Below are 25,254 nucleotides of genomic sequence, written 5' to 3' on the forward strand. Positions count from 1 at the left end.
GAGAAGAAATGTGAAGATTTGTGAAACTTGTTTTTCCCTTGAAACTTCCAGATGCTTGGGGAAAAATAAAGGTCAACAAGTAAGTACAAAAATAACTTATTTGGAATTGAAATTTTTTGAAAGAGAAGGAGAAATTCAAAAAGTTTGACTCACGCCATGGATACTATTTTAGAGAATTACGTTTATTTATCTGTTGTGTTTAGCCATCTATGGGCTGGAACAATCTTTTTCTTGAGGTGGAGTAGACAGTGGTGTACATGACTGTTTCAAGGACTGCTAAAAACCAAATAGAGGGTACAAATGGTCTCGCTTCAGCACGAATCATTTCTACTTCCTTGTGGTCCAAATCCTTGTTTAATTAAAGCAACCCTGATCTTTTTCACTTCCAAATTTTATGCTTAAGTGTAACTTCTGCATCACTGTCATATGTCTCCCTTTTTTTTTTTCTTTAGTGGGGGCACCTTTGACTACTTTTGTAATAAGAGACATATCAATGTTAGTTGTTATTGTATCCCTCCTCCCCTACAAAAGTAAAATTCAGTTTCCTTAAAACCCTTACAGGTATAGCCTACCTTTTGAGCTTAATCTGCTCCATCTAGCCAGATAGGCAACCTGCAGCCTCCTAAATGTACTGTGAATCCAGTCTTCATCTCTCTTCTGACTGCGTCCCACCCTTGGACACCTGTTTAGCCCTGCTTCCTGTGGTTTTGCTCTCTCTCCCAGTGATCTTCTTCACGTAGGCTTCCTGTCCTGAGCAGGATGGACTCAGAAGTAGTTTTTATGCTCTCATGCATTCATATTGTCTCACTGTTCTTTGCCTTTTCAAATCATAATAAGATGTTTGTTTCTTACATATAGTAAGTTGTTTCTTACATATAGTAGTTGTCAGAAAGCATTGGGGGAATTCAAGTACAAGTCACAATCGTTAGTTTTTATTCTGTCTTATGTTTTGACCTATCAGCAGGCCCCACAGGAGGTAGGTAGTCTGCCTGTTTACAGTCTAAGCAGTCTGTCTATCATTTTATCTTCCACAGCATAGAACATAGAGCCTGTTTGTTGACTAAGCATCAAAAATATGAAGCATTTTGCTGACACTTCAGATCACCAATAAAATGCTACTGACTTCTAAGGTTATCAATGTTATTTTAGTTAATTTATAGCATATTTGAGACATAAGAGCATGGAACTTATTGGTTTTATTTGTTTAAAATTCTTAAGTAATTATAAACAGTGTCAGCAATAAAAAATAAACTTTCAAATGAGACTGATAGATTGGTATTACATAATGGAAGATAACCCCACATGTTAAGTTTTTAATCTCGACAAATTAGAAAAAATTTATCTACTTTGTTTTTAGGTTGTGGAACTCAGTAGCTGTGAAGAAACTCAAGCGTTAGCATTGAGAATTATACTCTCATTAATTAAATACAACCAACAGAGAATACATGAGTTAGAAAACTGTAATGGACTTTCCATGATTCATCAGGTGTTGATCAAACAAAAATGCATTGTTGGCTTTCACATTTTGAAGGTACGTTCTCATAAAACTTATTCTCAGGGTTTCGTATACAGTGATACTTACCTCTTCATTAAGTCTCTTAGTAATAGAGTTTCGTGTTTCAGTTATTCCTGAAGAAAATTAAGGAAACTTGATAGTATATATTTAATCAAATGAAGCCTCTTCTGGGTTTTTCGTCATTTAAATAATTACATTTTCATTTCCTCTAAAACATTTTAGAAGAATATATAAAAAACAATTAAGGTTTTTAGATCTTGATAAGCCAGTGATACCTCCTGGGCTGGCCCCTCATTCTGTAGACTGGTGATAGTGACTCATACACAGACTGCCGCTTGCTTCAGCACCCACAGGTGTGGGGGCGAACCCAGTTCTCCAGACACCTAGTGCTGTGCAGTTCTCGGGAGGCAGTGCTGCTATAGAGTTAGTATCTTAAAGCCGTATTAGCTTTTTATTTTGATCCAACTGTAATCACATATTTAAATATCTTTCTAATTAAAGGCACTTGGTAACGTTGTGAAAGTATTTCTTTCCGAGGGTTCTAGTATTAAGGCAAAAGACCAATGCCTGTTCCCATGCCCCCAGACTCCAACTCTTAAAATGAGCAAGATCCATACACTTGTGGCATGAATACTTCTTAGAAAAAGTTTAAAACTCAACAGATTCATTGAATTTTAAAAATAGGATGTAGTTTATTTTACTCCATATTTGAAACTAAATAGTCATTTATAAATACTTGAAATTTGGGGATTTTCTTATCACTTGAATTGTTTTACAAAACAAGGTAAAGATACCTTGTGAAATGCTGAGTTATTCAGTAGTTTTCTTTTGAATTTAATGTTATGAGTGCTAAGTGCTAAGAAAGCTTAGTATTTCTGTTGAATTTTTGGATTGATTATTGATGCATCTTATATTAATGCTGTTTTTCCATAGACCCTTCTTGAAGGTTGCTGTGGTGAAGATATTATTCATATCAATGAGAATGGAGAATTTAAGTTGGATGTAGAGTCTAATGCTATAATCCAGGATGTTAAACTGTTAGAGGAACTATTGCTAGACTGGAAGATATGGAATAAAGCAGAGGCATGTACTTTATGTGGTTAAAAAGCATTTGTTATGAATTTACCCTCTTAGCAATTTTTACATGTACAGTACCAACCATATACACTTTGTCATATGGCAGATCTCTAGAACTTTTTCATTTGGTTTGACTACTCTACTCAGTAGACAACAGCTCCCTGTTTCCCTTCCCCCAAGTCCCTGACAGCCACCATTCTACATTCTGTTTCTTTGGTTTGATTGTATTAGATATTTAATCCAAGTGGAATCATTCAGTGTTTGCCTTTTTATGATTGGCTTATTTGACTTAGCATTATGTCCTCAAGGGTTATCTGTGTTATAACATATGACAAGACTGTTTTCTTTCTTACACTATTCCATTGTATGTGTTTTCCACATTTTCTTTATTTGTTCATCTGTCATGGACACTTAGGTTGCTTCCACATTTTGGCTATTGTGAATTATGCTGCTGTGAACGTGAACGTGCAGAGATCTCTCTGAGATCCTGTTTTCAGTTATTTTAGATACAGATGCAAAAGTAGGATTGCTGAGTCATATAGTAATTCTAATTTTTAAAAAATAGAATTACTGTACCATACTGTTTTCTGTAAGAGAGGCACCATTTTACAGTCTTACCAGCAATGTGCAAAGGATCCAAGTTCTTTACCTGCTTACCAACAATTGTTATTTTTTGATAGTGTCTATTCTGTAGGATATGAGGTAATAATAATAACTTGTAGTTTTGATTTGCATTTCCCTGATGATTGGTTGATGAAGAGCATCTTTTCATATAGTTATTGACCCTTTGTATATGTTCTTTGGAGAGATGTCCATTCAGGTCATTTGACTATTTTTTAATTGAGTTATTTGATTTTCTGTTAATGAGTTGTAAGAGTCATTTATATATTTTACATACTAATTCCTTATCTCATATATGGTTTGTAAGTGTTTTCTCCCATTTTGTATATTGCCTTTTCACTTTGTTGACTGTTTTCTTTGCTGCACAGAGAAACATGTACTTTTAAATATTCATCTAATCAGTCTTTTCAAAAACAAAACAAATTTACTGCTTCAGTGTAGTATTAATTATCAGTGGAAATCTAGGGATTAATTTCTGTGCAAGGTTTTAGACAGCCATAGATAATGTTGATCTAGAGAATCAGGATCAAAACTTTGGCTGCAGGTAGTCGTTAGAGCACTATTCAGGCTGGAAAACACTTGAATCAATTGGAGACTTGCATTTACCATAAACTCTGAAAGGGAATCCTACTAAGAGTGTGTGGAGTTGAGTCAAGGAGAGGGAAACGGACACACTTCTGAATAGGGGAGCCATGTTGTCCATAAGTCAGAGCTGTATCCGTTTGCGGAGCAAGGCTATGAAGTCTTGGCTTCATGGTAGGCACAAGCTAAGGAGCATGCTTTGATCTTAGATCTAGGAAGTCTTAATAACTGGATGATGAATGTGTGGTCTTCACAAGGACCCAGCAAGGAAAGTGAATGTGGGGCTTTTTCCTTCTGCCCTAGCTAAAGTATAGTCTTCATGGTTTGGTTCGTAGAGCCTCCTCAGTTCTAGTGTAGACTGTAGATTGTCTAGAGTTATTTAGATTAGAGTGTAACACCATTATCATCAAATGTAACTGAAGATCAATTCAATGTGTATACCTTTACAATTTTAAAATATTTGGTTACTTCCAAATTTGGCAACAGTCACCCCAGACTTACTGTCAATAATGAGTTATGAAGCTAAAGAAAACTTTTCTAATCTATCATTAACAAAAATAAATTTTGACCAAACATGCTAGAGGAGAGACAGATTATTCTATTCTCCCTGTATAAAATTATATTACCAAATTATTGTTATATGAAGAAGCAGTCCAAGAATATGCTCCTACAAAACACAGGGGGAAGTATTATGGAGCTGTGTCAAGCAGCTAGCTTTTTCTAGATTTTATGGTATTTGTCAGTTTTTAAAACTTTCTATTTCATTGTGACTTCTCATTCTGAATAAATTCTCTTTCAGAATTTCAGAATGCACATCTCCATGTACATTCACGTATAGTATATATGCATTTGTGAACTTCTCTGTTGGCTCAGCAGTAAAAAATCTGCCTGCCAGTGCAGGAGACACAAGTCCAACCCCTGCATCAGCAAGATCCCCTGGAGAAGGAAATGACAACCCACTCCAGTATTCTTGCCTGTGAAATCCTCTGGACAGAGGGGCCTGATGGGCTACAGTCCACAGGGTCACAAAGAGTTGGACACCACTTAGCAACTAAACAATAACAACAAATTTACGTATGTATAAAAATACACATGATGTGGCAAGGAGAGAAAGCTAATGCACATAGTGATAGTAAATGCAAACAAATTGGATCAAATGTGGTATGAATATAAACATGTAATAAAGAAATAGCTCAATTGTAGATTATAAGATTGAATCTTAACTAAAAATCAACAGCTATTTTAGTATTTCAAAAGAGGATGCTAATTTGAGCATTAAAAAAGCTTGACTAATAAGCAAAGCATTTTTTGGTCAAATTCAAAACTGATATGCATGGATACTTCTATGGATTTGAGATAAATTTTTCTTTCTTTTTTTTTTTAATTTTCTTTTCTAATTGCTTTTTTAGCTGAGTTGTTCTGGTTTCTGTTTGTTGGTTGTCTGGTTATTGGTTTGTTAGGCACTGTTCTATTTTAGTATTATTTTTCAGGCCTGAATCAGGTTTTCATATTTGAGCTGCTTTGTCTTCAAATTTTCATATGCCTTTTTCCTTCAGGGCATCTTGATCCTGTCCTATTAAGAGAGAGGCCTTGATTAGAATAGTATGATTAAGTCTATCAATTCCTTGGCCTTTTCATTATTCATTTCCATCATGTAATGGCAGGAAAAACAGCAAACCTACAACCCAAACTCGTTAATTTTGCTTTTTGTTAATAGGTTTATTGAAAGATTATTTGAAGTAATAGAATGAGGTGAAGATTATTTTTCAGTAGTGGTTATCTATGTAAGATTTCCTTTTTACTATTATTGTGAATACTGTGGGAGAAGCATTTTAAAGTACCTTAAGAGGATGCTAATTATTGTTTTAAACTGCATGATTAGTAATTGTGTGGAGGATTCTATAATTTGGACTTAAAAGTAAATTAATCCAAAATTCAGAATTTCTGCACTGTCAGTAAATATTTTCAGTTTAGTACATTATTTTCTAAAAGTATTTGATTAAATGCTGAGTACACAAATTAGCATTGAAGTCTATATGTTTTTAATAATGCTCTTTGAAAATTATTTGCAAACAATTTATATGGATAATGTGTTTCTCTGTAGTAAATAGTAAATAAGTTCCCCAAGATAATTCATCTTTTGAAGATGCTGTGCATCATTTAATGCCACAGAAAGGTTAGTGTCCTAAAGCCCCTAATGCAGCATTGCATTGAACATAAATTTTTAGAAATGACCTATTGTCAAAAAGAATAATAATCTGGGAATAAATTTTTAGATTTGCTTTTTCAGGCAGATTTAATCTTTAACAAATTGTGAGTGTTTACACAGTGTTAAACTGATGTATTGCATGTCTTCTAAGAAGCACGAGCCATGTTTTCCAATAACCCTGTGCATATGTTTGTTTTCTCAGCACGGTGTTTGGGAAGCTCTGCTGGCAGCCCTAGAAGTCCTCATCAGAGCAGACCACCAGCAGCAGATGTTTAACATTAAGCAGTTATTGAAAGCTCAAGTGGTTCATCACTTTCTACTAACCTGCCAGGTTTTGCAGGTACTCCTTATGTAGCTTAACTTCTGGAGGTATTTTCTGCAGTGATTTTTGTTTAATAACTCAATACCATGGACTGAAATTCTGTGAAACTTCCAATGAGATTTTTTCTGTGAAAGAGGTAGAGAAAATGGGCAGAGAGAGGAGAACCTGCCCAGACAGGGGTGGTCTCTAGAGCCAAATAAGGTAGAAAGACAGAGAGAATGCCGTCAGCTTGGAAATTCTTAATAGCTTACAATATTTCATCAGAGTGAAGAAGGCAAGACCCAGATTTCTGGGAACTTTAAGCATGTGTGGTGGATCATTGGAGGTAGTGAGAATACATGATTATTAGGAAGTCCAACAGCAAAAGGAAAGAGAAACAGACTGTTAACAAAAGCTTCACAATAGGTCAATTTAAGGGTTTTTTGTTTCTTTTTTTAATGAGGTAGGATACCAGTGACTATTTGTAAGGAGTCAGTGGAGAGGGCAAAGTTGAAGAAGCTTAGACTGAGCTGAACTCAAGAATGAGTAATTGAAGTGGCAACCAGGAGCCCTGGGAAGTCACAGGGGTACGATTCAGGAAAAAAAAAAAAAAAGATGGTTGTGGCAGAAATAACACTGAATTGCAAGTTCGGAGATCTGTGTTCTTGTCTTGACTTGGCCATTGTGAGATCTTGACTGACTTTTGTAGACTCCTGTTCTCTCCGTATATCTGAGGTAGTCAAACTAACCTATGTTAAAGTTAATATCTAGATTTTAAGTTTTCTGATTCAGCAATTCAAAAGAATATATGAAGAAGAGTGGATGTAGAGATATACTGTGTATTTGGACAGAGAGGAAAAATCTAGCCTTGATCTAGAAGCCAGCTGCTATGCACTGGGGAGGTAGAGTTGGAATATATAAGTAATTTATTTATATCTATCTTTATTTTTGGTAATTATGTAGCATTCTGCCAGGTCTGATTATTCCAGGCAGTAGATGGTGCAGTAGAAGGAGATCAAAGGTCTGAGTCTGAGTTATGCTGCACTACTGAGATGCTTTCTATGTGGTTTAAGTTAGTCATGCAATCACTTCAGGCCTTCATATTGTAGAAATGAAGGATAAACCCTCTCTGAGCTGCTGCGAGTAATAACTTTGTAGACTGGAACACACTCTATTCATGTAACCAGTTTTGTCTATCAGAAATTTTCTCTTTTGAACCAAATTAGTAGTAGCAGAAGCAGTAGTGATAATAGTACTAGTAGTAACTAACATTTACATGGGGCCATTGGTTTTAATAAATTTTAATAGCAAGATTGCTTGAATAGAGAAATAGCAACTCAGTTTTATGGTAAATATCTAGTCTAGAGCAGGAAACCAACCCAGTTCTATCTTAAACAAAATTATCTTGCCTAAATGAGAAATATTAGTTAAGTTGATAGTTCTTTTTAAATTAAGGAGAGATGTTTCTTTTTTTTTTTCAGGAACACAAAGAGGGGCAGCTTATATCCATGCCCCGAGAGGTTTGTAAATCATTTGTGAAAATTACAGCAGAAGTCCTTGGATCTCCTCCAGATTTGGAATTATTGACGATTATCTTCAATTTCCTTTTAGCAGTTCATCCTCCTACTAATACTTATGTTTGTCACAACCCCACAAACTTCTATTTTTCTTTGCACATAGGTAGGTATAATCGTTTTTTTAGATCTTGGCTATTTCCACTTTCGTTTTTTTCTTCCCATTTGATCATGTTTGCTTCATATTCATTGAATGAACTCTGTGCTAGAAACTGCTCAGTTACACACTGGAATTGGGACAGGACAGAGGGCCATACAGTGAACCAGACATAGTCTCTGCCTTCAGAGAACTTAAAAACCAAGAGGTGAGGGTAAATATATGTGCTGAAATAATTATAATAAATAATATCTGGTAAGTACCTAATAGATACAAAAGAAGAATTGATTTGATTTCAGGAGAGTTAGGGTTTCATCTTCAGATGTGGAGAGAGATTTAATAGATTAAGAATCTGCCATGGGCATTGAAGAATTTTGATAGGTATTAATAGATTAGAGAATTACTATCAGGTGAAGAGAGTGACGTAAAGCAGGGAAAAATAGAGAAAATAAAGAATAGTGAATTTTACCTAACATAGGAGATTTGTAAAGTAGTAGAGAAATAATATTATAAATGTAGTTTGGGATCATCATTTATTCAACCACACACAAAATCATATTAAATGAGTCCTTGAATATAAGATCAGAGAACTTGAACCTGTGTTCTTCTCAGGAGTAATTGAAGGATTTTGTTTTGTTGTGTTTGTTTTGAGCCAACCAGTATGATATATAAGTTATTACAATAAAATTCAGCATAGAGGAACAATGTGCATAGAAGTGAGTTGAAGCTCAGGGAACAGATGAGACCACTGAAGAAAAGTGTTGGGAGAAAGAAGGAAAAAGGAAGCTAAGGATAGAATTATTGGTAATACTATTTAAAGGATGGAACAAGAAAGAGTAATCTCAGTATTTTTTTTTTAAATGGAATCAGATTTTTTTAAAGAACTCGGAAAATGTGGTAAGAAAGCAAGCCAGAGTATACATGTGAGAAAGCTAAATAGTAAATTTAGAGACGGAGACTGTAAACAGCCATTTTAAGCCATGTAATAGTGAATAAAATGATACAGCTGCAGTAAAAAGCCAAATGAAATTATACAGCATGACTTTGTATTAGGTTCAGCAAACATCTAGTGAATAAAGTAATGTCAAGATTCTGGTAGCACAGGGTAGTTGCAAAGATGAGTTAAATGTGTGTGGTCTTACAGTCTAGTAAAGGGAAGAGAGGCATAAACAGGTAAGTATAACATGTGCAAAGCATAGCAATGCATTGCAAGGGGCTATTTCCTGAAGGAGGAGATACCTGGTCTGAGTTGAGTTAACTAGGAGTTGAAGGGAAGGGCCTTCCAGGCAAAGCAGATGGCTTGGTGTTGCTGACATTAATGTAAGGAAGAAGGCTGGTAGAGGGGCATGGAGACAGTTCATGGAGATTGCTCTAGATGAGAAACTTGGACTTTATCTAGAGTGGTAAGGAGGCAACAGAGAGCCCCTGGAAGGTTTTAAGCAGAGCTTACCATTTAATGGAGAGAATGCTGGTAGCTATGAGGATTTGAGGGTGGCCAGATGTCCATCCCAGATATCATTTAGAAGTCTGTGATGATAATCCAGGTGAGGGATGATAAAAGCCTGCATTATAGCACTGTGCCAGGGATGAGAAGAGTTCAAGAAACAAAGTCAGTAGAACCTGGAGACTGACTTCACATGGGTAAAGGAAAGGTTGTGGTCAATGGTGGCTCCCAGGCCCCGCATGGGAAATGGGTGCTTCTACCGTGGGAACCAGAGAACAATGCAGGAGTGAATTTAGGGCAGAATGATGACTCACATTTAGATTTGTTGCATTTGTGTTGCATTTAAGAAATCAAGCAGTTGAATTTAGAAGTATGAAGCTCAGAAAGGAAGATTAAGCTGGATGTATTAATTTTTGGAGTCATACTGGGGCTGTGTAAAAACAGAAGACATAGACCTTCCCTCAAGTAATGAAGAGATGAACGTGATCCTTGGAAAGATCATGTTAGCATATAAAAAGTGAACAGTTAGCTGTTAAACTATAGAAATAAGTACAGTTGGAATTCAAAGAAAATAGAAGTTAATGTAGCTAATGTTAGTTAACAAAAGAATCTAAAGTAAGAAATTGTAGAGTATCCTCACATATCAAAATGTGCGTTAGTATAAAGTACACCATTTTTTTAACTTTGAATTTTTTTGTAGATGTTTGTATTTAATGACTTGCTTTTAACATTGTATTTTTGTTTTATCTGTTTTGAAAATTTTCTCAAAATTTATTTTGATTCTAGATGGCAAGATCTTTCAGGAAAAAGTGCAGTCAATCATGTACTTGAGGCATTCTAGCAGTGGAGGAAAGTCTGTTACTAGCCCTGGATTTATGATAATAAGCCCATCAGATTTTACTGCTTCACCACCTGAAGGTAAACAAACAAGCAAAAGTGATACTGAAAGTGTAGCCCTTTCCCCTTTAGTTCTGAATATAGATGCATGTTTGTACAACCTGATAAACCAAATAAATGGAAAGCTAAACTTTACAGAATATATTTAAGGATTCCATTTACTACTTTCTAATATTAGTAACTCACAGTCAGTATAGCAAGTAATTCTCGGGGGAGCTTAGGAGATAGACAAGGCTCATGCTATTTTATTCTGGAATTCTTTGTCCCCCTTTATCAGTCTTTCATTAAGCTTCTGACTTATTTTCTAATTTTCTTCAAAAACTTTGTTTGGCTTACTGTCTCCTTTCCGTCTGAACTCATTCTGGACAATTTCACTTACCATGTGAGTGGCCATCCATACCGCAGCCTCACTGAGACCCTTGACCCTGGGGACCTTCCCTCTACTTTACCTTCCAGTCTGCTTGTGTCCATCTTGAACATCATCAAAGAATACGTCCCACCTCTGAAATTCCAGTCTCCCACTCTCTATGACAACTTCCTATCTTTCTGGTTTCTTTTTCATCATCCCCAAGTTTTCTCTGCCTGTTTTCCTCTTTCAGCATAGATTTCATTAGCCAATGAAAGACTAGGTCCCACCTCCAGCTCTGATACAAATTATTAAATAGGCCAGTAAGATAGAGACATGGATAGTAGGTGAAGGTATCTGGATATTAAGCTCCAATTTTCTTTCTCTCCCAAAGAGTTTCGGTTATTCCCTAGCACATATTATGGCCTTGTATTATAATATTTTAAGGCTGTGTTTTAATTAGTTTTATTTGGAATTTTATAGGATGTGTCATTTTTAACATCGTTGAGCATCATTCTGAAACTTTTTCTAGTACAATCATGCCCCCATTTTTTCCAGGTCATTTGAACAGACCCTTTTGGCAGCCTTATTCCTCCAGCCAAAATCCAGAAATAACTAGGAAGAACTTCTGAACTATGGAGCTATTCTATTGCCACAGAGCCTGAGCTCTAAGCAGTTCATTCAGTCCTTATTTACTGTATATCAGCACTTTTCAAGTTTTAGATGCTGAAAAAATCACCTGGAAAGCTTGTTAAAACACAGGTCCCTGGCCCCTGCCTTCTACATTCTGACTCAGTGGGTCTGGGGTAGAGCGTGAGAATGTACATATCCAGCAGTCACGCAGCGGTGCTGATACCCGTGCTCCTGGCCCACAGACCACACCTTCAGGAGCATTCATTTATATCCCATACACTAAGGATGAGAGTGGTTTTTCTCATCTCCTTCTGTGTAGAATATGAGGAGCAGAAAAATGGAGAGCTGTGGCAAGAAGACAAATATTATTATTTCTTAATAATAGCAGCAAAAAGTGACTGCAGAAATGAGGAGTGAGAGAACAGTCTAGGGACATTTAGCCTGGTAATAACAACACCAAGTACGGCTATCACTGCTATTTATTCAGCACATATTTATTATGTGCTTATTTTACCTTTGAGGAAATGAACACACATATAATTAAATTGTTTACCTAGGGCCACCTAACTAACGGAACTGTCTCATTAAAAAGCCAACATTCTTTCCACTGTTTTAAACTGCATCCTCAGGACTTCTCTGGGGACTTCACCTTTCAGTGCAGGGGATGCAAGTTCAATCCCTGGTCAAGGAGCTAAGATCCTGCATGCTTTGTGGCCAACAAAAGAGAAAAACATAAGACAGAAACATTTTGTAATCAAATTCAAAAAAGATTTTTTAAGAAAGGTCCACATCAAAAAAGAAAATCTAAAACAAACTGCATCCTAGTGACTGTTAGCCTGACGTAAATGGATTTTCACTTAATTCACTTAATTTCACTTCATTAGGACCATTCACCCCAATAACTTTGAATCACTCAGTCAATATTGTATTTTATTAAGGAAACAAGAGATAGGTATTCTGGGAAATTTTTAATTAAAAGTAGTTGAAACAAAAATAGTTTTAACACAAATTTTAAGCATTAGTCACTGCAGTCATTATCCTGTATATGTTCACTAACATCACTGGATAAATGGGTTATTACTGGGGTTATTACTGACGGCACAGAAGAGAAGTGATCCCACTGAGCTGACTTTTCAGTGCTGTTTCCCTGTCTACTCTTACCAGGAAACAGTTCATCCAGTGCTGTTCCAAAGCAGGTAACTGCCAGTATGCTGCGTTCTAGAAGCCTCCCAGCATTTCCTACTTCTTCACCTCACATAAAGCCACGGAAACTGACTGGAAGTTTGGGTTGTAGTATTGACAAGTTACAGAGTTTTGTAGATGATGGCGTTGCTTCCCAGCCAGAGAAATGGAGCCCTCTGAGGAGTTCCGAGACACTGGAAAAAAACAAACAAGATGCCTTCATCAGCAGCTGTGAGTCTGCAAAAACGGTTTGTGAAACAGAAGCTGCCCTTTCGGCCCAAGCTTCTGTCAGTGATGCCCCAAAAGGAGCCTTGGAACTTCTGGCGGTCAACATAGATCAGAAAGACTTCGGAGGAGAGCCCAGATCAGACGACGACAGTCCTGGGGACGAATCCTGCCCACGCCGACCTCTTTACCTAAAGGGATTGGCCTCGTTCCAGCGCAGCCACAGCACCATTGCCAGCCTGGGGCTAGCTTTCCCCTCTCAGAATGGCTCTGCGGCTGTCGGCCGGTGGCCAAGTCTTGTTGACAGGAACACCGACGACTGGGAAAACTTCGCTCTTTCTCTCGGTTATGAGCCACACCACAGCCGAACTACAGGTGCTCACAGGTACATGTGTTTTTGTATGACAACCACTTCCTCCCTTTTTTTAAACTGTTCTTTGAAGAATTTCTGTACTTGTAGACATCTCTTTATTCTGTGATCTCTTTATTCTGTAACATAGTACAATGTGTATGTTAACAACAAGCAAAGATGCCTTTCTCCTTACTTTAATACTAGGTGATCATTCCATATTTAACTAAAGGCTAAACCATAAATAGCTCTTGAAGAAAAGATTATCTTATGGTTAATTTAATTCCATATGATTATTAGAGAAAAACTCTTCAGTTTAGGAAGATTATATGGTTTGTTATTGTTCCCCAAATCAGCACCATCAGTGAGACTTTCCACAGTGATGGGAGTGGTCACTGGTGCTGTCCACTGCAGAAGACACATGCTCACATGAAGTGTGGCCAGTGCAGCCGAGCAACTGAATGTTTAAATAGTTTAAACAGCACAAGTGGCACTTGGAAATCACAGACGTAGAGCAGACTAGTGTTTAGTAAACTATATATCTAAAAACTACTGGTGATTAAAAAGTGATGGCAAATCTGTTAATCACAGTTAAATCAGGAAACAGTTTTCAACCTTATGAACTTATGTTTCACATGTGAAAATTATTACTACTCATCACTGTTCTTGAGGTAGTCATGATGCACCACTGTTTTTCCCCTGATACTGTGTTTATGACCCTTTGTGGGTCTCTGTTTTAGTGTAACCGAAGACTGCTTGGTACCTATATGCTGTGGGTTGTATGAACTCTTAAGTGGAGTTCTTCTCATCCTGCCTGATGTTATGCTGGAAGATGTGATGGACAGGCTCATTCAAGCAGATACACTTTTAGTCCTCGTCAACCACCCATCACCTGCTGTACAACAAGAAGTTATTAAAGTAAGGGCAAATACTAAATATGTTGCTTTAATTTGGAAGAATAAATATAAGTGTACTTTAAAGTTTGAATACATGTATTCAAATAGACCTGAAATCTTATTTGATTCTTAAGCATCATGAGCTGATATAATTTACTACTGCTTATCCCAATTTTTATATGTATTATCATCCAATTTTAAGTCTTCCTCCATATATGGCTTTGTATCAGTGTGTTTTTTAAATCTACTACTTACAAGGAACACATAGATCATTGGAGGTCTCTCCTGAGTATATTATCGTCAAATGTTAGACACTTAACTTCAGGTTTAAGCTCAGATGTCACCTTCTCAGAGAGACTTTCCCTAATCATCTTCTGTCTAGCCCTACTCCTCATTTGTTTTATAATAGCATCCTAGTTATATCTTATAATTACCTTTTTAATTTGTTTATGTACTTTTTATTACTCTCCCACTCTGAAATATAAGCTCCATGAGGGTAGGCATCTTGTGTTTGATATATAAAAGGTCCTAAGTACATTATTGAGTGAATAAAGGTTTGATATGAATGGTTCCCATTAGGAAACAACCCTTTAAAATGGTCTTCAAAGAATCCCACTGTTTTAATTTGATGTGGGACATTGTGTAAGCAGTCTCAGTTCAACCCAGTATTTACATAGCTTCCATCTCATGTGTAAAACACTGGGCTAGTTGCTCTGTGGGATATAAAAGGGAATAAGCCCCTGCATTCAAGAGTTTATAGACCAGTGTGGGAGAGAGACATATACACAACTAAGTAAAATGTAAGAACTTCTGTGATGGATGCTTCAGTGGTAGTCTTAATAAAGAAGAATGGGAGCACAGGAAAAACAAATAATTCTGATGGGTGAACAAGGGCAGGATTCATGCAAAAGGTGTATTTTGTATTATGCAGTAAACTTAGAAAGATTTTTAAGTAGGGCAGTAAAGAGATGTGTGTTTTAGGAAAGAATAGTCTTATCACCACTGTGAGGGAGTGATCGCAGGGGAAAGAGGTGGGAGCACTGTGTTCGCAGGCTCGCACTGTGATCCAGGGGAGAGATGATGAGTCCCTGATCTGGGGAGGCGGGAAGCCAGAGGACTGACAGACGAGAGACGTTCCCTGGAAGAGAGGAGAGAGACTCTGCTAATCACACGTGGGAGGTCAGGGTGAGAAAAGCCCAAAGTGAGGTCAGCCTTAGAGTCTAGGAGGATGGTGTTTCTGTGCTCCAAGACCAGAACCGTGAAAGAAGTGAGTTTGGAAGGAAAGATAATTACTTTGATTATACATATGTTACATTTAAGATGCTGGGAAAGAGTAAAACCTTAGGCCTATGCTTAGAATAAATAAAATGTCAGAAGGTCTAGAAAAATAGAGGTTTAGGATATATATTTTTGTTCTTTGAGAGAAAGCATTATACAGTGTTGACTAATCTTTCTTTTTTCAGAATTAGGCACAAATGTTCTACTTATATTCAACTAAGGCTACCCAAGACCTCCAAGACAGAGAGCATCATTAGCATTCTATAATAGTCAGAGAGAAAGCTTTAGGTTTGTTTGTTTTGCTGAAGAGGTGGCCCTTTTTTTTGAACTTGGTATGTTCTATACACGTGAAGTTAAACAACTTACAACTACAGGTATAGTACACTGTGTGATTTGTAGTGTTATATAAAATTTTAATATATTATCTAAATTGTCTTAATTTTTTTTCCTTAGCTATTAGATGCATATTTTAATAGAGCATCCAAGGAACAAAAAGATAAATTTCTGAAGAATCGTGGGTTTTCTTTACTAGCCAACCAGTTGTATCTTCATCGGGGAACTCAGGAATTATTAGAATGCTTCATTGAAATGTTCTTTGGCCGACGTATTGGCCTTGATGAAGAGTAAGTGGGTTCTTCCCTTCACCAGAATTGGGGATCTTTTGTCTTAAATGTAAAATTTATTAAACTGACTCTTCAAATTATTCCATCACTTTTAGAAAAAATCTGCTAGATGTCATTTTCCAGGTGAACCAATTTTTTATTTTCCATGTGGTATTCTTTTTATAACTTCTTCCTTTGCATTGCATTCACTAGCTAGGCACTGAAAAGAAAGAAATGCTGCATCAAATAAAAGAAAGTGATATTTAAGTTTTGGCATACAGTGTTAACCTGAGAAGAAGGTGGCCCCCATAGTCTCAGCAGCAGATTACATGAGGGATCCATAGACAAGCTCCTAACTCCCCTCAGGGATACTGGTTATCTGACAGAAGAGTAAACCAGCATACCGACTCTTGAGCTTTGACCCTGGTGTAATGCTCATGGATTAATGAATAAGTGCAAAACTTAAAGAACATTTTTCTCCCAAGCCAAAAGTTTGGCAGAAATGTTAAGCTGTTATTTCTATATCTGATAAAATAGAGAGAAATGTGTCTTTTTATTAAGTGTCTGTACTTGTTTGCAAGTAGGCCAGTTCAAACATCAAGGAATTGACCTACTAATTGTAGCATTGACGATATTGCTTTTCATTTGCATAAGCTTTTGGCTTTTTCAAAGCAATTCTGCATCATCTCATTTGATTCTCCCAACAGCCTTGAGAAGAAAGTAGAGCAGATATCATCACACACATTTGACAGATAAGGAAAATGAGGTGTAAAACACGTCAATAACTTCCCTCCATCAGTTCAGTTTAGTTCAGTGGCTCAGTCGTGTCCGACTCTTTGCGACCCCATGAACCGCAGCACGCCAGGCCTCCTTGTCCATCACCAACTCCTGGAATTCACCCAAACCCATGTCCATTGTGTCAGTGATGCCATCTAACCTTCTCATCCTCTGTCGTCCCCTTCTCCTCCTGCCCTCAATCTTTCCCAACATCAGGCTCTTTTGAAATGAGTCAGCTCTTCACATCAGGTGGCCAAAGTATTGGAGTTTCAGCTTCAACATCAGTCCTACCAGTGAACACCCAGGACTGATCTCCTTTAGAATGAACTGGTTGGATCTCCTTGCAGTCCAAGGGACTCTCAAGAGTCTTCTCCAGCACCACAGTTCAAAAGCATCAATTCTTCGGTGCTCAGCTTTCTTTATAGTCCAACTCTCACATCCATACATGACCACTGGAAAAACCATAACCTCCATCACAGAGGCAAATAGTATACAGGAACTCAAAATCAGATCAACAAAATGGCCAATTTTGCAATCATTTTTTCCTTATTTCATGGTTAGTTGCTTCTAACATGCTCTTGTGTATTATTTATTATAGATTTGATCTGGAAGATGTGAAAAACATGGGACTTTTCCAGAAGTGGTCTGTCATTCCTATACTGGGACTAATAGAGACCTCCTTATATGACAATGTGCTCTTGCATAATGCTCTCTTACTTCTTCTCCAAATATTAAATTCTTGTTCTAAGGTAGCAGATCTATTGTTGGATAATGGTCTACTCTACGTGTTATGTAACACAGTAGCAACCCTGAATGGATTAGAAAAGATGTAAGTTTAAATCATTTTTTAAAACTACCTCTGATTAACAACTTTGGAAAGGAAAAAACTTTACTAGCAGGTTACTTTAAAGCATCTGATATTCCATAATATTTTCAAAGAATTTCTTTCCTTCAGATCTGATTAGATTAGATTTGAGAGGGTATATTTTCAATAAAGTTTTTAAAAAAGATATTTATATGACCTACATTTAGGTATTTAGAACCTGAAAACAAGGAACAAATTTGTGTGTGTGCCCAGTTACTTCAGTCATGTCCGACTCTGTGACCTGTCTGTCCATGGGATTTCCCAGGCAAGAATACTGGAGTGGGTTGCCATTTCCTTCTCTGAGGAATCTTCCTGACCCAGGGATCGAACCTGCAACTCCTGCATTGTAGTCAGATTCTTACCACGTGAGCCACCTGGGAAGCCCCTGAACAAATTTACCTGTCCTCAGATATATTTACCAAGCTTCCACTATGGTCTTATAGAAAGTGTTATCCCCCTCTGGAATAGGAAATTTGAGAATTTGAGAGATATAATAACTTGTTGCAGATCATATAGCTAGTAAATAGAGAACTTGAGGCTGAATCTTCTCACTTCAAAAGTCTCTGCTTTACAGTCAACATACTCTCCCACTTTCCCTACTACTGTTTTCTCCCAGTATGGTATGTTAACTACCGTACTGAATTTCTTTTTTTTTAATTTATTTATTTTTAATTGGAAAATAATTGCTTTACAATGTTGTGTTGGTTTCTGTCATATAGCAACTGAATCAGCCAGAAGTATACATATGTCCCCTCAGTCAGAAGTACATTGGCAAATGGTTGCCCACCAGATTGATTAATAATTTAGAAAAATATGTTAGGAGATTGTATTTTTATTTGGGTTTTGTGCCTTTGGTGTCCTCATTTAGGATATACAGAATAACTTTTATTAGCATAATATTAATGTTACAAATCTTCAGAAGCACCATCTTACTGCATGTTAAAGCATTAAATATTAATATACTTTCACAGAGAAGGCAGAGCATATCCTCGGTGATTCTCTAGGCCCAGGAGACTCACTAGGCCAGGGAGACCCTCTTGGTACAAGAGAGGATTCATAGTCAGCTTAGTTCAATTTTCACTGGGCACCTGTCTTATTTAGGATCTGTGTCTTGGGCAGATCAGAAATACAATGCATTTCCTCAAAACGTCTAGTCGTGATTACAGTACAGTACATGAAATTGGTAGAACTTGGAAAGAGTACCAGCAGGCTCCTTCTAACAGCTCTTTGTTACTGCTGTTGTTTTAAATAAATTGTGCTTACAGAATGTCCCTACATGCTACTCTATTGATTGGCCTCAAAAGTTATCATTTCTAACTCTTGCTTGATTTTGAAAAGGTGGAGTGGGAAGCTTAATATCACACACTGAGGTGGATGATCAAGGTTAAAAATTGAGGGACAGAAGTAACTAATTCATATTTATTAGGTACTTATAAGTGATTAGTGTGGGCTTCCTCAGTGGCTCAGTGGTAAAGAATCTGCCTGCAGTGCAGGAGACATAGGAGACATAGGTTCAATCCCTGAGTCAGGAAGATGCCCTGGAGGAGGGCATGGCAATCCCCTCCAGTATCCTTGCTTGGAGAATTCCATGGGCAGAGGAGCCTGGTGGGCTGTAGTTCATAGGGTAGCAAAGAGTCGGACAGGACCGAAGCAACTGAGCACACGTGCAAGTGACCAATATATGTTCAAATCTTTGTCTCTTTTAACCCATAAAATGGCCATACTTTGTGTAAGTGGGATTCAGAGAGGTCAATTAGTTTATTCAGAGTCCCCATCTTTGAGGAGCCTCAGAATATACCTCTTCATCCCCATAGAACCTCTGGTGGCTGGGAACCTAGTGGTGCATGCCCACAGTATCTTGTGTTAGTCTCTGTTGTTACGCTTACACCATTTACTGGTTGTAGTTATCTGTTCACTTGTCTGGTCCTCTGCAAGCTGAATTTTGATAGGAGTCAAAGTCTGTCTTTTTATCTGTCCCTAGCCTGTAGTTCATATGACCTGCCATAGAGTAAACATGGATAAATATCAAATGAATGCATGAATGAGTGCATGCTAACAGAACAGGAATTTAAACCAATTCTTTTTGCCTTATTTATTCTTTTTCTTTAGCATTCCTTTGAATGAATACAGATTACTTGCTTGTGATATACAGCAACTTTTCATAGCAGTTACAATTCATGCTTGCAGTTCCTCAGGCTCACAATATTTTAGAGTTATTGAAGATCTTATTGTACTGCTTGGATATCTTCAAAATAGCAAAAACAGGAGGACCCAAAGTAAGATTTAATTTTTATGGATTGGGGGGAGCAGTTGTATAATAGCTAAAACTGTTATCAGAACCTCATCTCTTTCTCTGGCTTCTATAGAGAGAGTGGGTTAGAGGAGAGGAAACTGTTCTACTAAATGTTCACCCTTAACTTTGTTTACTGGCTTTAAAAAGAAGCCTTTTTAAGTGGCAAAAATTAGAAGTGACACCCTGATGTAATTAGTAGCTGGCAACATATCATTAAAAGAAACTGCTGATTTTTCTTGCCAAGTAGAATTAAAAGGCTTATGTTGACTAATAATACCCTTTAATTTTCTTTGGTGGCAAATATGAAAGTGAATATGGGGCAGAAGAATGTGAGAATTTCACATTTTAAACTTTTGGTTAAACTTTTGCCTTCTATATTAAAAAGCCTAGTCTTTTAAGACAATTACATGAAATGAAATACATTTGTGAGCTAGTATTTTTCCATTGAATTTTTTATAGTGATCCTTTGGAAATTTGCTTTAAAGTTGCTTTTAAAGACAGTTAAAAAATGTTTACTACCATCAAGAACCCATGATCAAAATTTTGAAATTTACATCTAATAAAACATTATTGACACTTTTGGTATTACATTAGTATTAATATAAAAGTCAACTCAATTACAATCACATAGCTTGAAAACATTCTAGTATCTTCTGTTTTTAGATATGGCTGTTGCTCTACAGTTTAGAGTTCTCCAGGCTGCTATGGAATTTATAAGGACCACTGCAAATCATGACTCTGAGAACCTTACAGATTCACTTCAGTCGCCTTCTGCTCCCCATCATACAATGTTTCAAAAGCGAAAGAGCATTGCTGGTGAGTATTTAAATAATATTTTACTAATTATACATAGAAGGTAGTTTGACTCACCTATATTGTTATATCACTCACATTTTAAAACATTGCTTTGTTTCAGAAGTTAAACTGTAGTGTTTGAGAAGGTTTTCCTCCAAGAGGAAATTATTCTCTAGCTTTCTCTTCAGTGCTGTTCTCATTCAGTTATCCCTTGAGCTCCTACCATGTGCCAAGCACTGTGTTAAATGTTAAAGATGCAAGGATTAAGAAAGACACAGATCCTACCTTTCTACCATAAAATGGTAGAGAGATACAGAGGATAGCAAGAAGAGACCATACAGAGCAGGGCAACCTGATTCACCTGTAGGGTTAGGGAAGTCTCTGAGGAAGTAAGATTTCAATACAAGGGGTGAGAACGGAATTAGAGAAGTCAGTGAGTGTTACAGGCAGAATGAACAGCTGATGTGCAGGTGCCGAGGTAGCAAAAAGCTAAGCTTGTTCAGAGAACTGAAAGACAGCAGTGTAGCTGGAGTGTAGTCCTTGATGAGATAGTTCCACCAAGTGAGATGCTACAGGATGGTGTGGACCAGTTCTTATGGCCCATGATAAGGAGTTTTGATTTTTATCCTAACGTTCAGTTCAGTTCAGTCGCTCAGTAGTATCTGACTCTTTGCGACCCCATGAACCAACCGCAGCACGCCAGGCCTCCCTGTCCATTGTTTTGGTGATGCCATCCAACCATCTCATCCTCTGTCGTCCCCTTTTCCTCCTGCCCTCAATCTTTCCCAGCATCAGGCTCTTTTCAAATGAGTCAGCACTCCACATCAGGTGGCCAAAGTATTGGAGTTTCAGCTTCAACATCAGTCCCTCCAGTACACACCCAGGACTGATCTCCTTTAGTATCGACTGGTTGGATCTCCTTGCAGTCCAAGGGACTCTTAAGAGTCTTATCCAGCACCACAGTTGAAAAGCATCACTTCTTTGGTGCTCAGCTTTCTTCACAGTCCAACTCTCACATCCTTACATGACTACTAGAAAAACCATAGCCTTGACTAGATGGACCTTGGTTGGCAAAGTAATGCTCTGCTTTTTAATGTGCTGTCTAGGTTGGTCATAGCTTTCCTTCCAAGGAGCAAGCGTCTTTTAATTTCATGGCTGCATGATTGCATTCGCAGTGATTTTGGAGCCCCCCAAAATAAAGTCAGCCATTGTTTCCACCCTTTCCCCATCTATTTGCCATAAAGTGATGGGACCAGATGCCATGATCTTAGTTTTCTGAATGTTGAGCTTTAAGCCAACTTTTTCACTCTCCTCTTTCACTTTCATCAAGAGGCTCTTTAATTCTTCTTCACTTTCTGCCATGAGGGTGATGTCATCTGCATATCTGAGGTTATTGATATTTCTCCCGGCAATCTTGATTCTAGCATATGCTTCCTCCAGCCCAGCATTTCTCATGATGTACTCTGTATAGAAGTTAAATAAGCAAGAGGACAGTATACAGCCTTGACATACTCCTTTTCCTATTTGGAACTAGTCTGTTGTTCCATGTCCAGTTCTAACTGTTGCTTCCTGACCTGCATATAGGTTTCTCAAGAGGCAGGTCAGGTGGTCTGGTATTCCCATCTCTCGAAGAATTTTCCACAGTTGATTGTGATCCACACAGTCAAAGGCTTTGGCATAGTCAATAAAGCAGAAATAGATGTTTTTCTGGAACTCTCTTGCTTTTTCGATGATCCAGCAGATGTTGGCAATTTGATCTCTGATTCCTCTGCCTTTTCTAACATCAGCTTGAACATCTGGAAATGCACAGTTCACATATTGATGAAGCCTGACTTGGAGAATTTTAAGCATTACTTTACTAGCATGTGAGATGAGTGCAGTTGTGCAGTAGTTTGAGCATTCTTTCTCATTACCTTTCTTAGGGCCTGGAATGAAAACTGACCTTTTCCAGTCCTGTGGCCACTGCTGAGTTTTCCAAATTTGCTGGCATATTGAGTGCAGCACTTTCACAGCATCATCTTTCATAGCTCAACTGGTATTCCATCACCTGCACTAGCTTGTTCGTAGTGATGCTTCCTAAGGCCCACTTGACTTCATATTCCAGCCACATATATAAGGCTTATAGTATCCTAAAACTTTTTAACTTGATAAAAGACCTTGAAAGTCATCCAGTCCAGCTTCCTCGTGTCACAGATCCACCAAGGCCTAGAATTAGAAACTGCTGGATGGAGGCCCCACACCCATCTCTTTGTGTCCTTTCACACCCACTTCTTCCAGGTCTGTTGTATCAGAGATTAGGATGACTTGCTTAAACTAACATAATCTGATAATATTATCCTTGAATATATCCCAGATATGAATTTTTCTTTATATTTGCTCCATTTTTGTCTCAAAGGTGACTCTACACACCAAGCTGTATTAACTGATAAAAATACTGATTACCTAAAATACTGGACAATCTAAAATGCTAGTAAAATATTTCAGTATCTTGCAGGATGAGTCATTAAATCCTATTGTAAGTAATGTTTATAGAGGCTATTTGTGGACTTTGATATATGCTTTCATAATTTAAAAAAGGTTCAATTCCAATGAAGGATTCCATTATTCCTCACCTACCAAGACGTCATTTTGGTTCCTATGGTCATCTTCCAATGCCCTTCTCCTTCAGTCCACTAAATCAAGACTCAGTTACCTCCTTTTCTCCTGGATCCACTCCCTGTGGGGTGCCTCTTGGAGCAGGTGCAGTAATGGTGCAGGAAGCCACTCCTGCCTCTTCAGCCTGAGGAAACCTTTCTCAGGAAATGCTTTTTGTAGGACTGAATCACATGTGATGCATGTTTCAAATCATTTAATAATAAGTTACTGAAATTACACTCTCCTTTCTGAGCTCTTCACTGTATTTGACTGATTTCTACTATGTCACTATATACACGTCTTAAAAATAATTTATAAAATTCAGCAATGTTACTGCTGCTGCTAAGTCACTCCAGTCACGTCCGACTCTGTGCGGCCCCATAGACGGCAGCCCACCAGGCTCCCTGTCCTTGGGATTCTCCAGGCAAGAACACTGGAGTGGGTTGCCATTTCCTTCTCCAATGCAAGAAAGTGAAAAGTGAAAGTGAAGTCGCTCAGTCATGTCCGACTCTTTGAGACCGCATGGACTGCAGCCTACCAGGCTCCTCCGTCCATGGGATTTTCCAGGCAAGAGTACTGGAGTGGGTTGCCATTTCAGCAATGTTAATTACCCAAAAATAGTAATGTTCTTGCTAAAACATGATATGCTTTAAAAAAATCTATTGATTATTTTGGAATACAAAGAAGTGAAACGGTATTTGAAAATGTTTGAATATGTACACCCTTCTGATTGAGTTTTTCAGAGGACTAAAATTTTTCCAAAGGATATCCATCCTACTAAGCTATGTCACAGGCTATAGCATTGTTATTTAGGACTTTGAAATCAGAGTGTACTGTTGCACTTCTTCAAAGAGGGAAAAATCACTTTCTCTTAATCACTCTCTTTCCTTGTATAAATTACCTTTGAATTAAATAAAGTTCTTTTCATTGTCTGATAATCAAAAAGTTATAGCAGAAGTGATTTCTTTGATCCTTGTTAACTCCAGCACTTGATGTTTTAATTTATATACTTAAAGGTCCTCGAAAATTTCTCCTTGCTCAAACTGACTCTCTTCTGATGAAAATGCGTTCAGTAGCAAGTGATGAACTTCATGTGATGATGCAACGGAGAATGAGCCAAGAGAACCCTGTCCAGGCGACTGAAACAGAGCTTGCACAGAGGTTGCAGAGGCTCACCATTTTTGCAGTTAACAGGATTGTTTATCAAGGTAGGACTAGAGAATAAATGTGTTCTTGCTCAGATATTGAAATGAGCATAATTTAAGAGAGGGGCTTCCCTGGTGGCTCAGATGGTAAAGAGAACTGACTAAATTTCAGATTTTTTAAGAGCATTAAAAAATTTTTAGTGTCCATACTAGTAAAAGAATTTATTTGGACCCAGTATCCTTGAATAAAATTCTACTTTTTTAATATGTTAAATGCTGGCCTAGACTGACCATTGAAATTTAAAATAGTATAGCACCTCCAATATATTTTTTAAACTTTCCTTTGAAATAGTCATAGATTCACATGCAATTGTTAGGAAATACTACAGAGTGATCCTGTGTGCCCTTTACCCAGTTCCCCCCGCCATGGATCTTGTAAAACTGTAGTTCAGTATCAATACCCAGATGTTGACATCACTACACTCAAGACAAAGAACACTTCCATCACTATAAGAATAAGAATATGTTGCCTTTTAGAGCCACATCCACTTTTCTCCCACACCCACCCCTTCGTTAATCGCTGGCAACTATCAATCTGTTCTCCATTTCTGTATTTTCATCATTTCAAGAATGTTAAATAAATGGAATCATACAGCATATAACTGTACAGTATGTGTAAAATTGACTTTTTTCACTCAGCATAATTCTCTGCAGAGTCATCCTGGATGTTACATGTATCAATAATCTATTCCCTTTTTGTTTTTGGTAAGTAATATTCCATAGTATGGATGTACAGTTTAATCATTTACCTGTTGAAAGACGATCTGGGTACTTTCCAGTTTGGGGCTATTACAAACAGAGCTAGCTGCTATAAAGATGTGTGTGAAAGTTTTTGTGTGAACTCAGGTCTTTGCTT

General features: G+C 37.5%; 1 protein-coding gene across 1 annotated transcript in view; it reads left to right on the plus strand.

Moving 5' to 3' along the window:
• LYST (lysosomal trafficking regulator) overlaps positions 1-25,254 on the plus strand; it is a 134,811-nt gene that overhangs the window by 47,140 nt on the left and 62,417 nt on the right. Inside the window, exons 16-28 of the mRNA XM_052640484.1 lie at positions 1,358-1,531; positions 2,450-2,599; positions 6,208-6,345; positions 7,788-7,986; positions 10,208-10,339; positions 12,462-13,089; positions 13,794-13,971; positions 15,681-15,850; positions 17,205-17,435; positions 19,581-19,747; positions 20,428-20,580; positions 23,137-23,298; positions 24,210-24,401. Coding sequence (XP_052496444.1) covers positions 1,358-1,531; positions 2,450-2,599; positions 6,208-6,345; positions 7,788-7,986; positions 10,208-10,339; positions 12,462-13,089; positions 13,794-13,971; positions 15,681-15,850; positions 17,205-17,435; positions 19,581-19,747; positions 20,428-20,580; positions 23,137-23,298; positions 24,210-24,401 — 2,674 coding nt within the window. The remainder of the gene's footprint in view (positions 1-1,357; positions 1,532-2,449; positions 2,600-6,207; positions 6,346-7,787; positions 7,987-10,207; positions 10,340-12,461; positions 13,090-13,793; positions 13,972-15,680; positions 15,851-17,204; positions 17,436-19,580; positions 19,748-20,427; positions 20,581-23,136; positions 23,299-24,209; positions 24,402-25,254) is intronic.

Source organism: Budorcas taxicolor, chromosome 5 (genome assembly GCF_023091745.1).
Source record: "Budorcas taxicolor isolate Tak-1 chromosome 5, Takin1.1, whole genome shotgun sequence".
NCBI classification, from domain to species: domain Eukaryota; kingdom Metazoa; phylum Chordata; class Mammalia; order Artiodactyla; family Bovidae; genus Budorcas; species Budorcas taxicolor.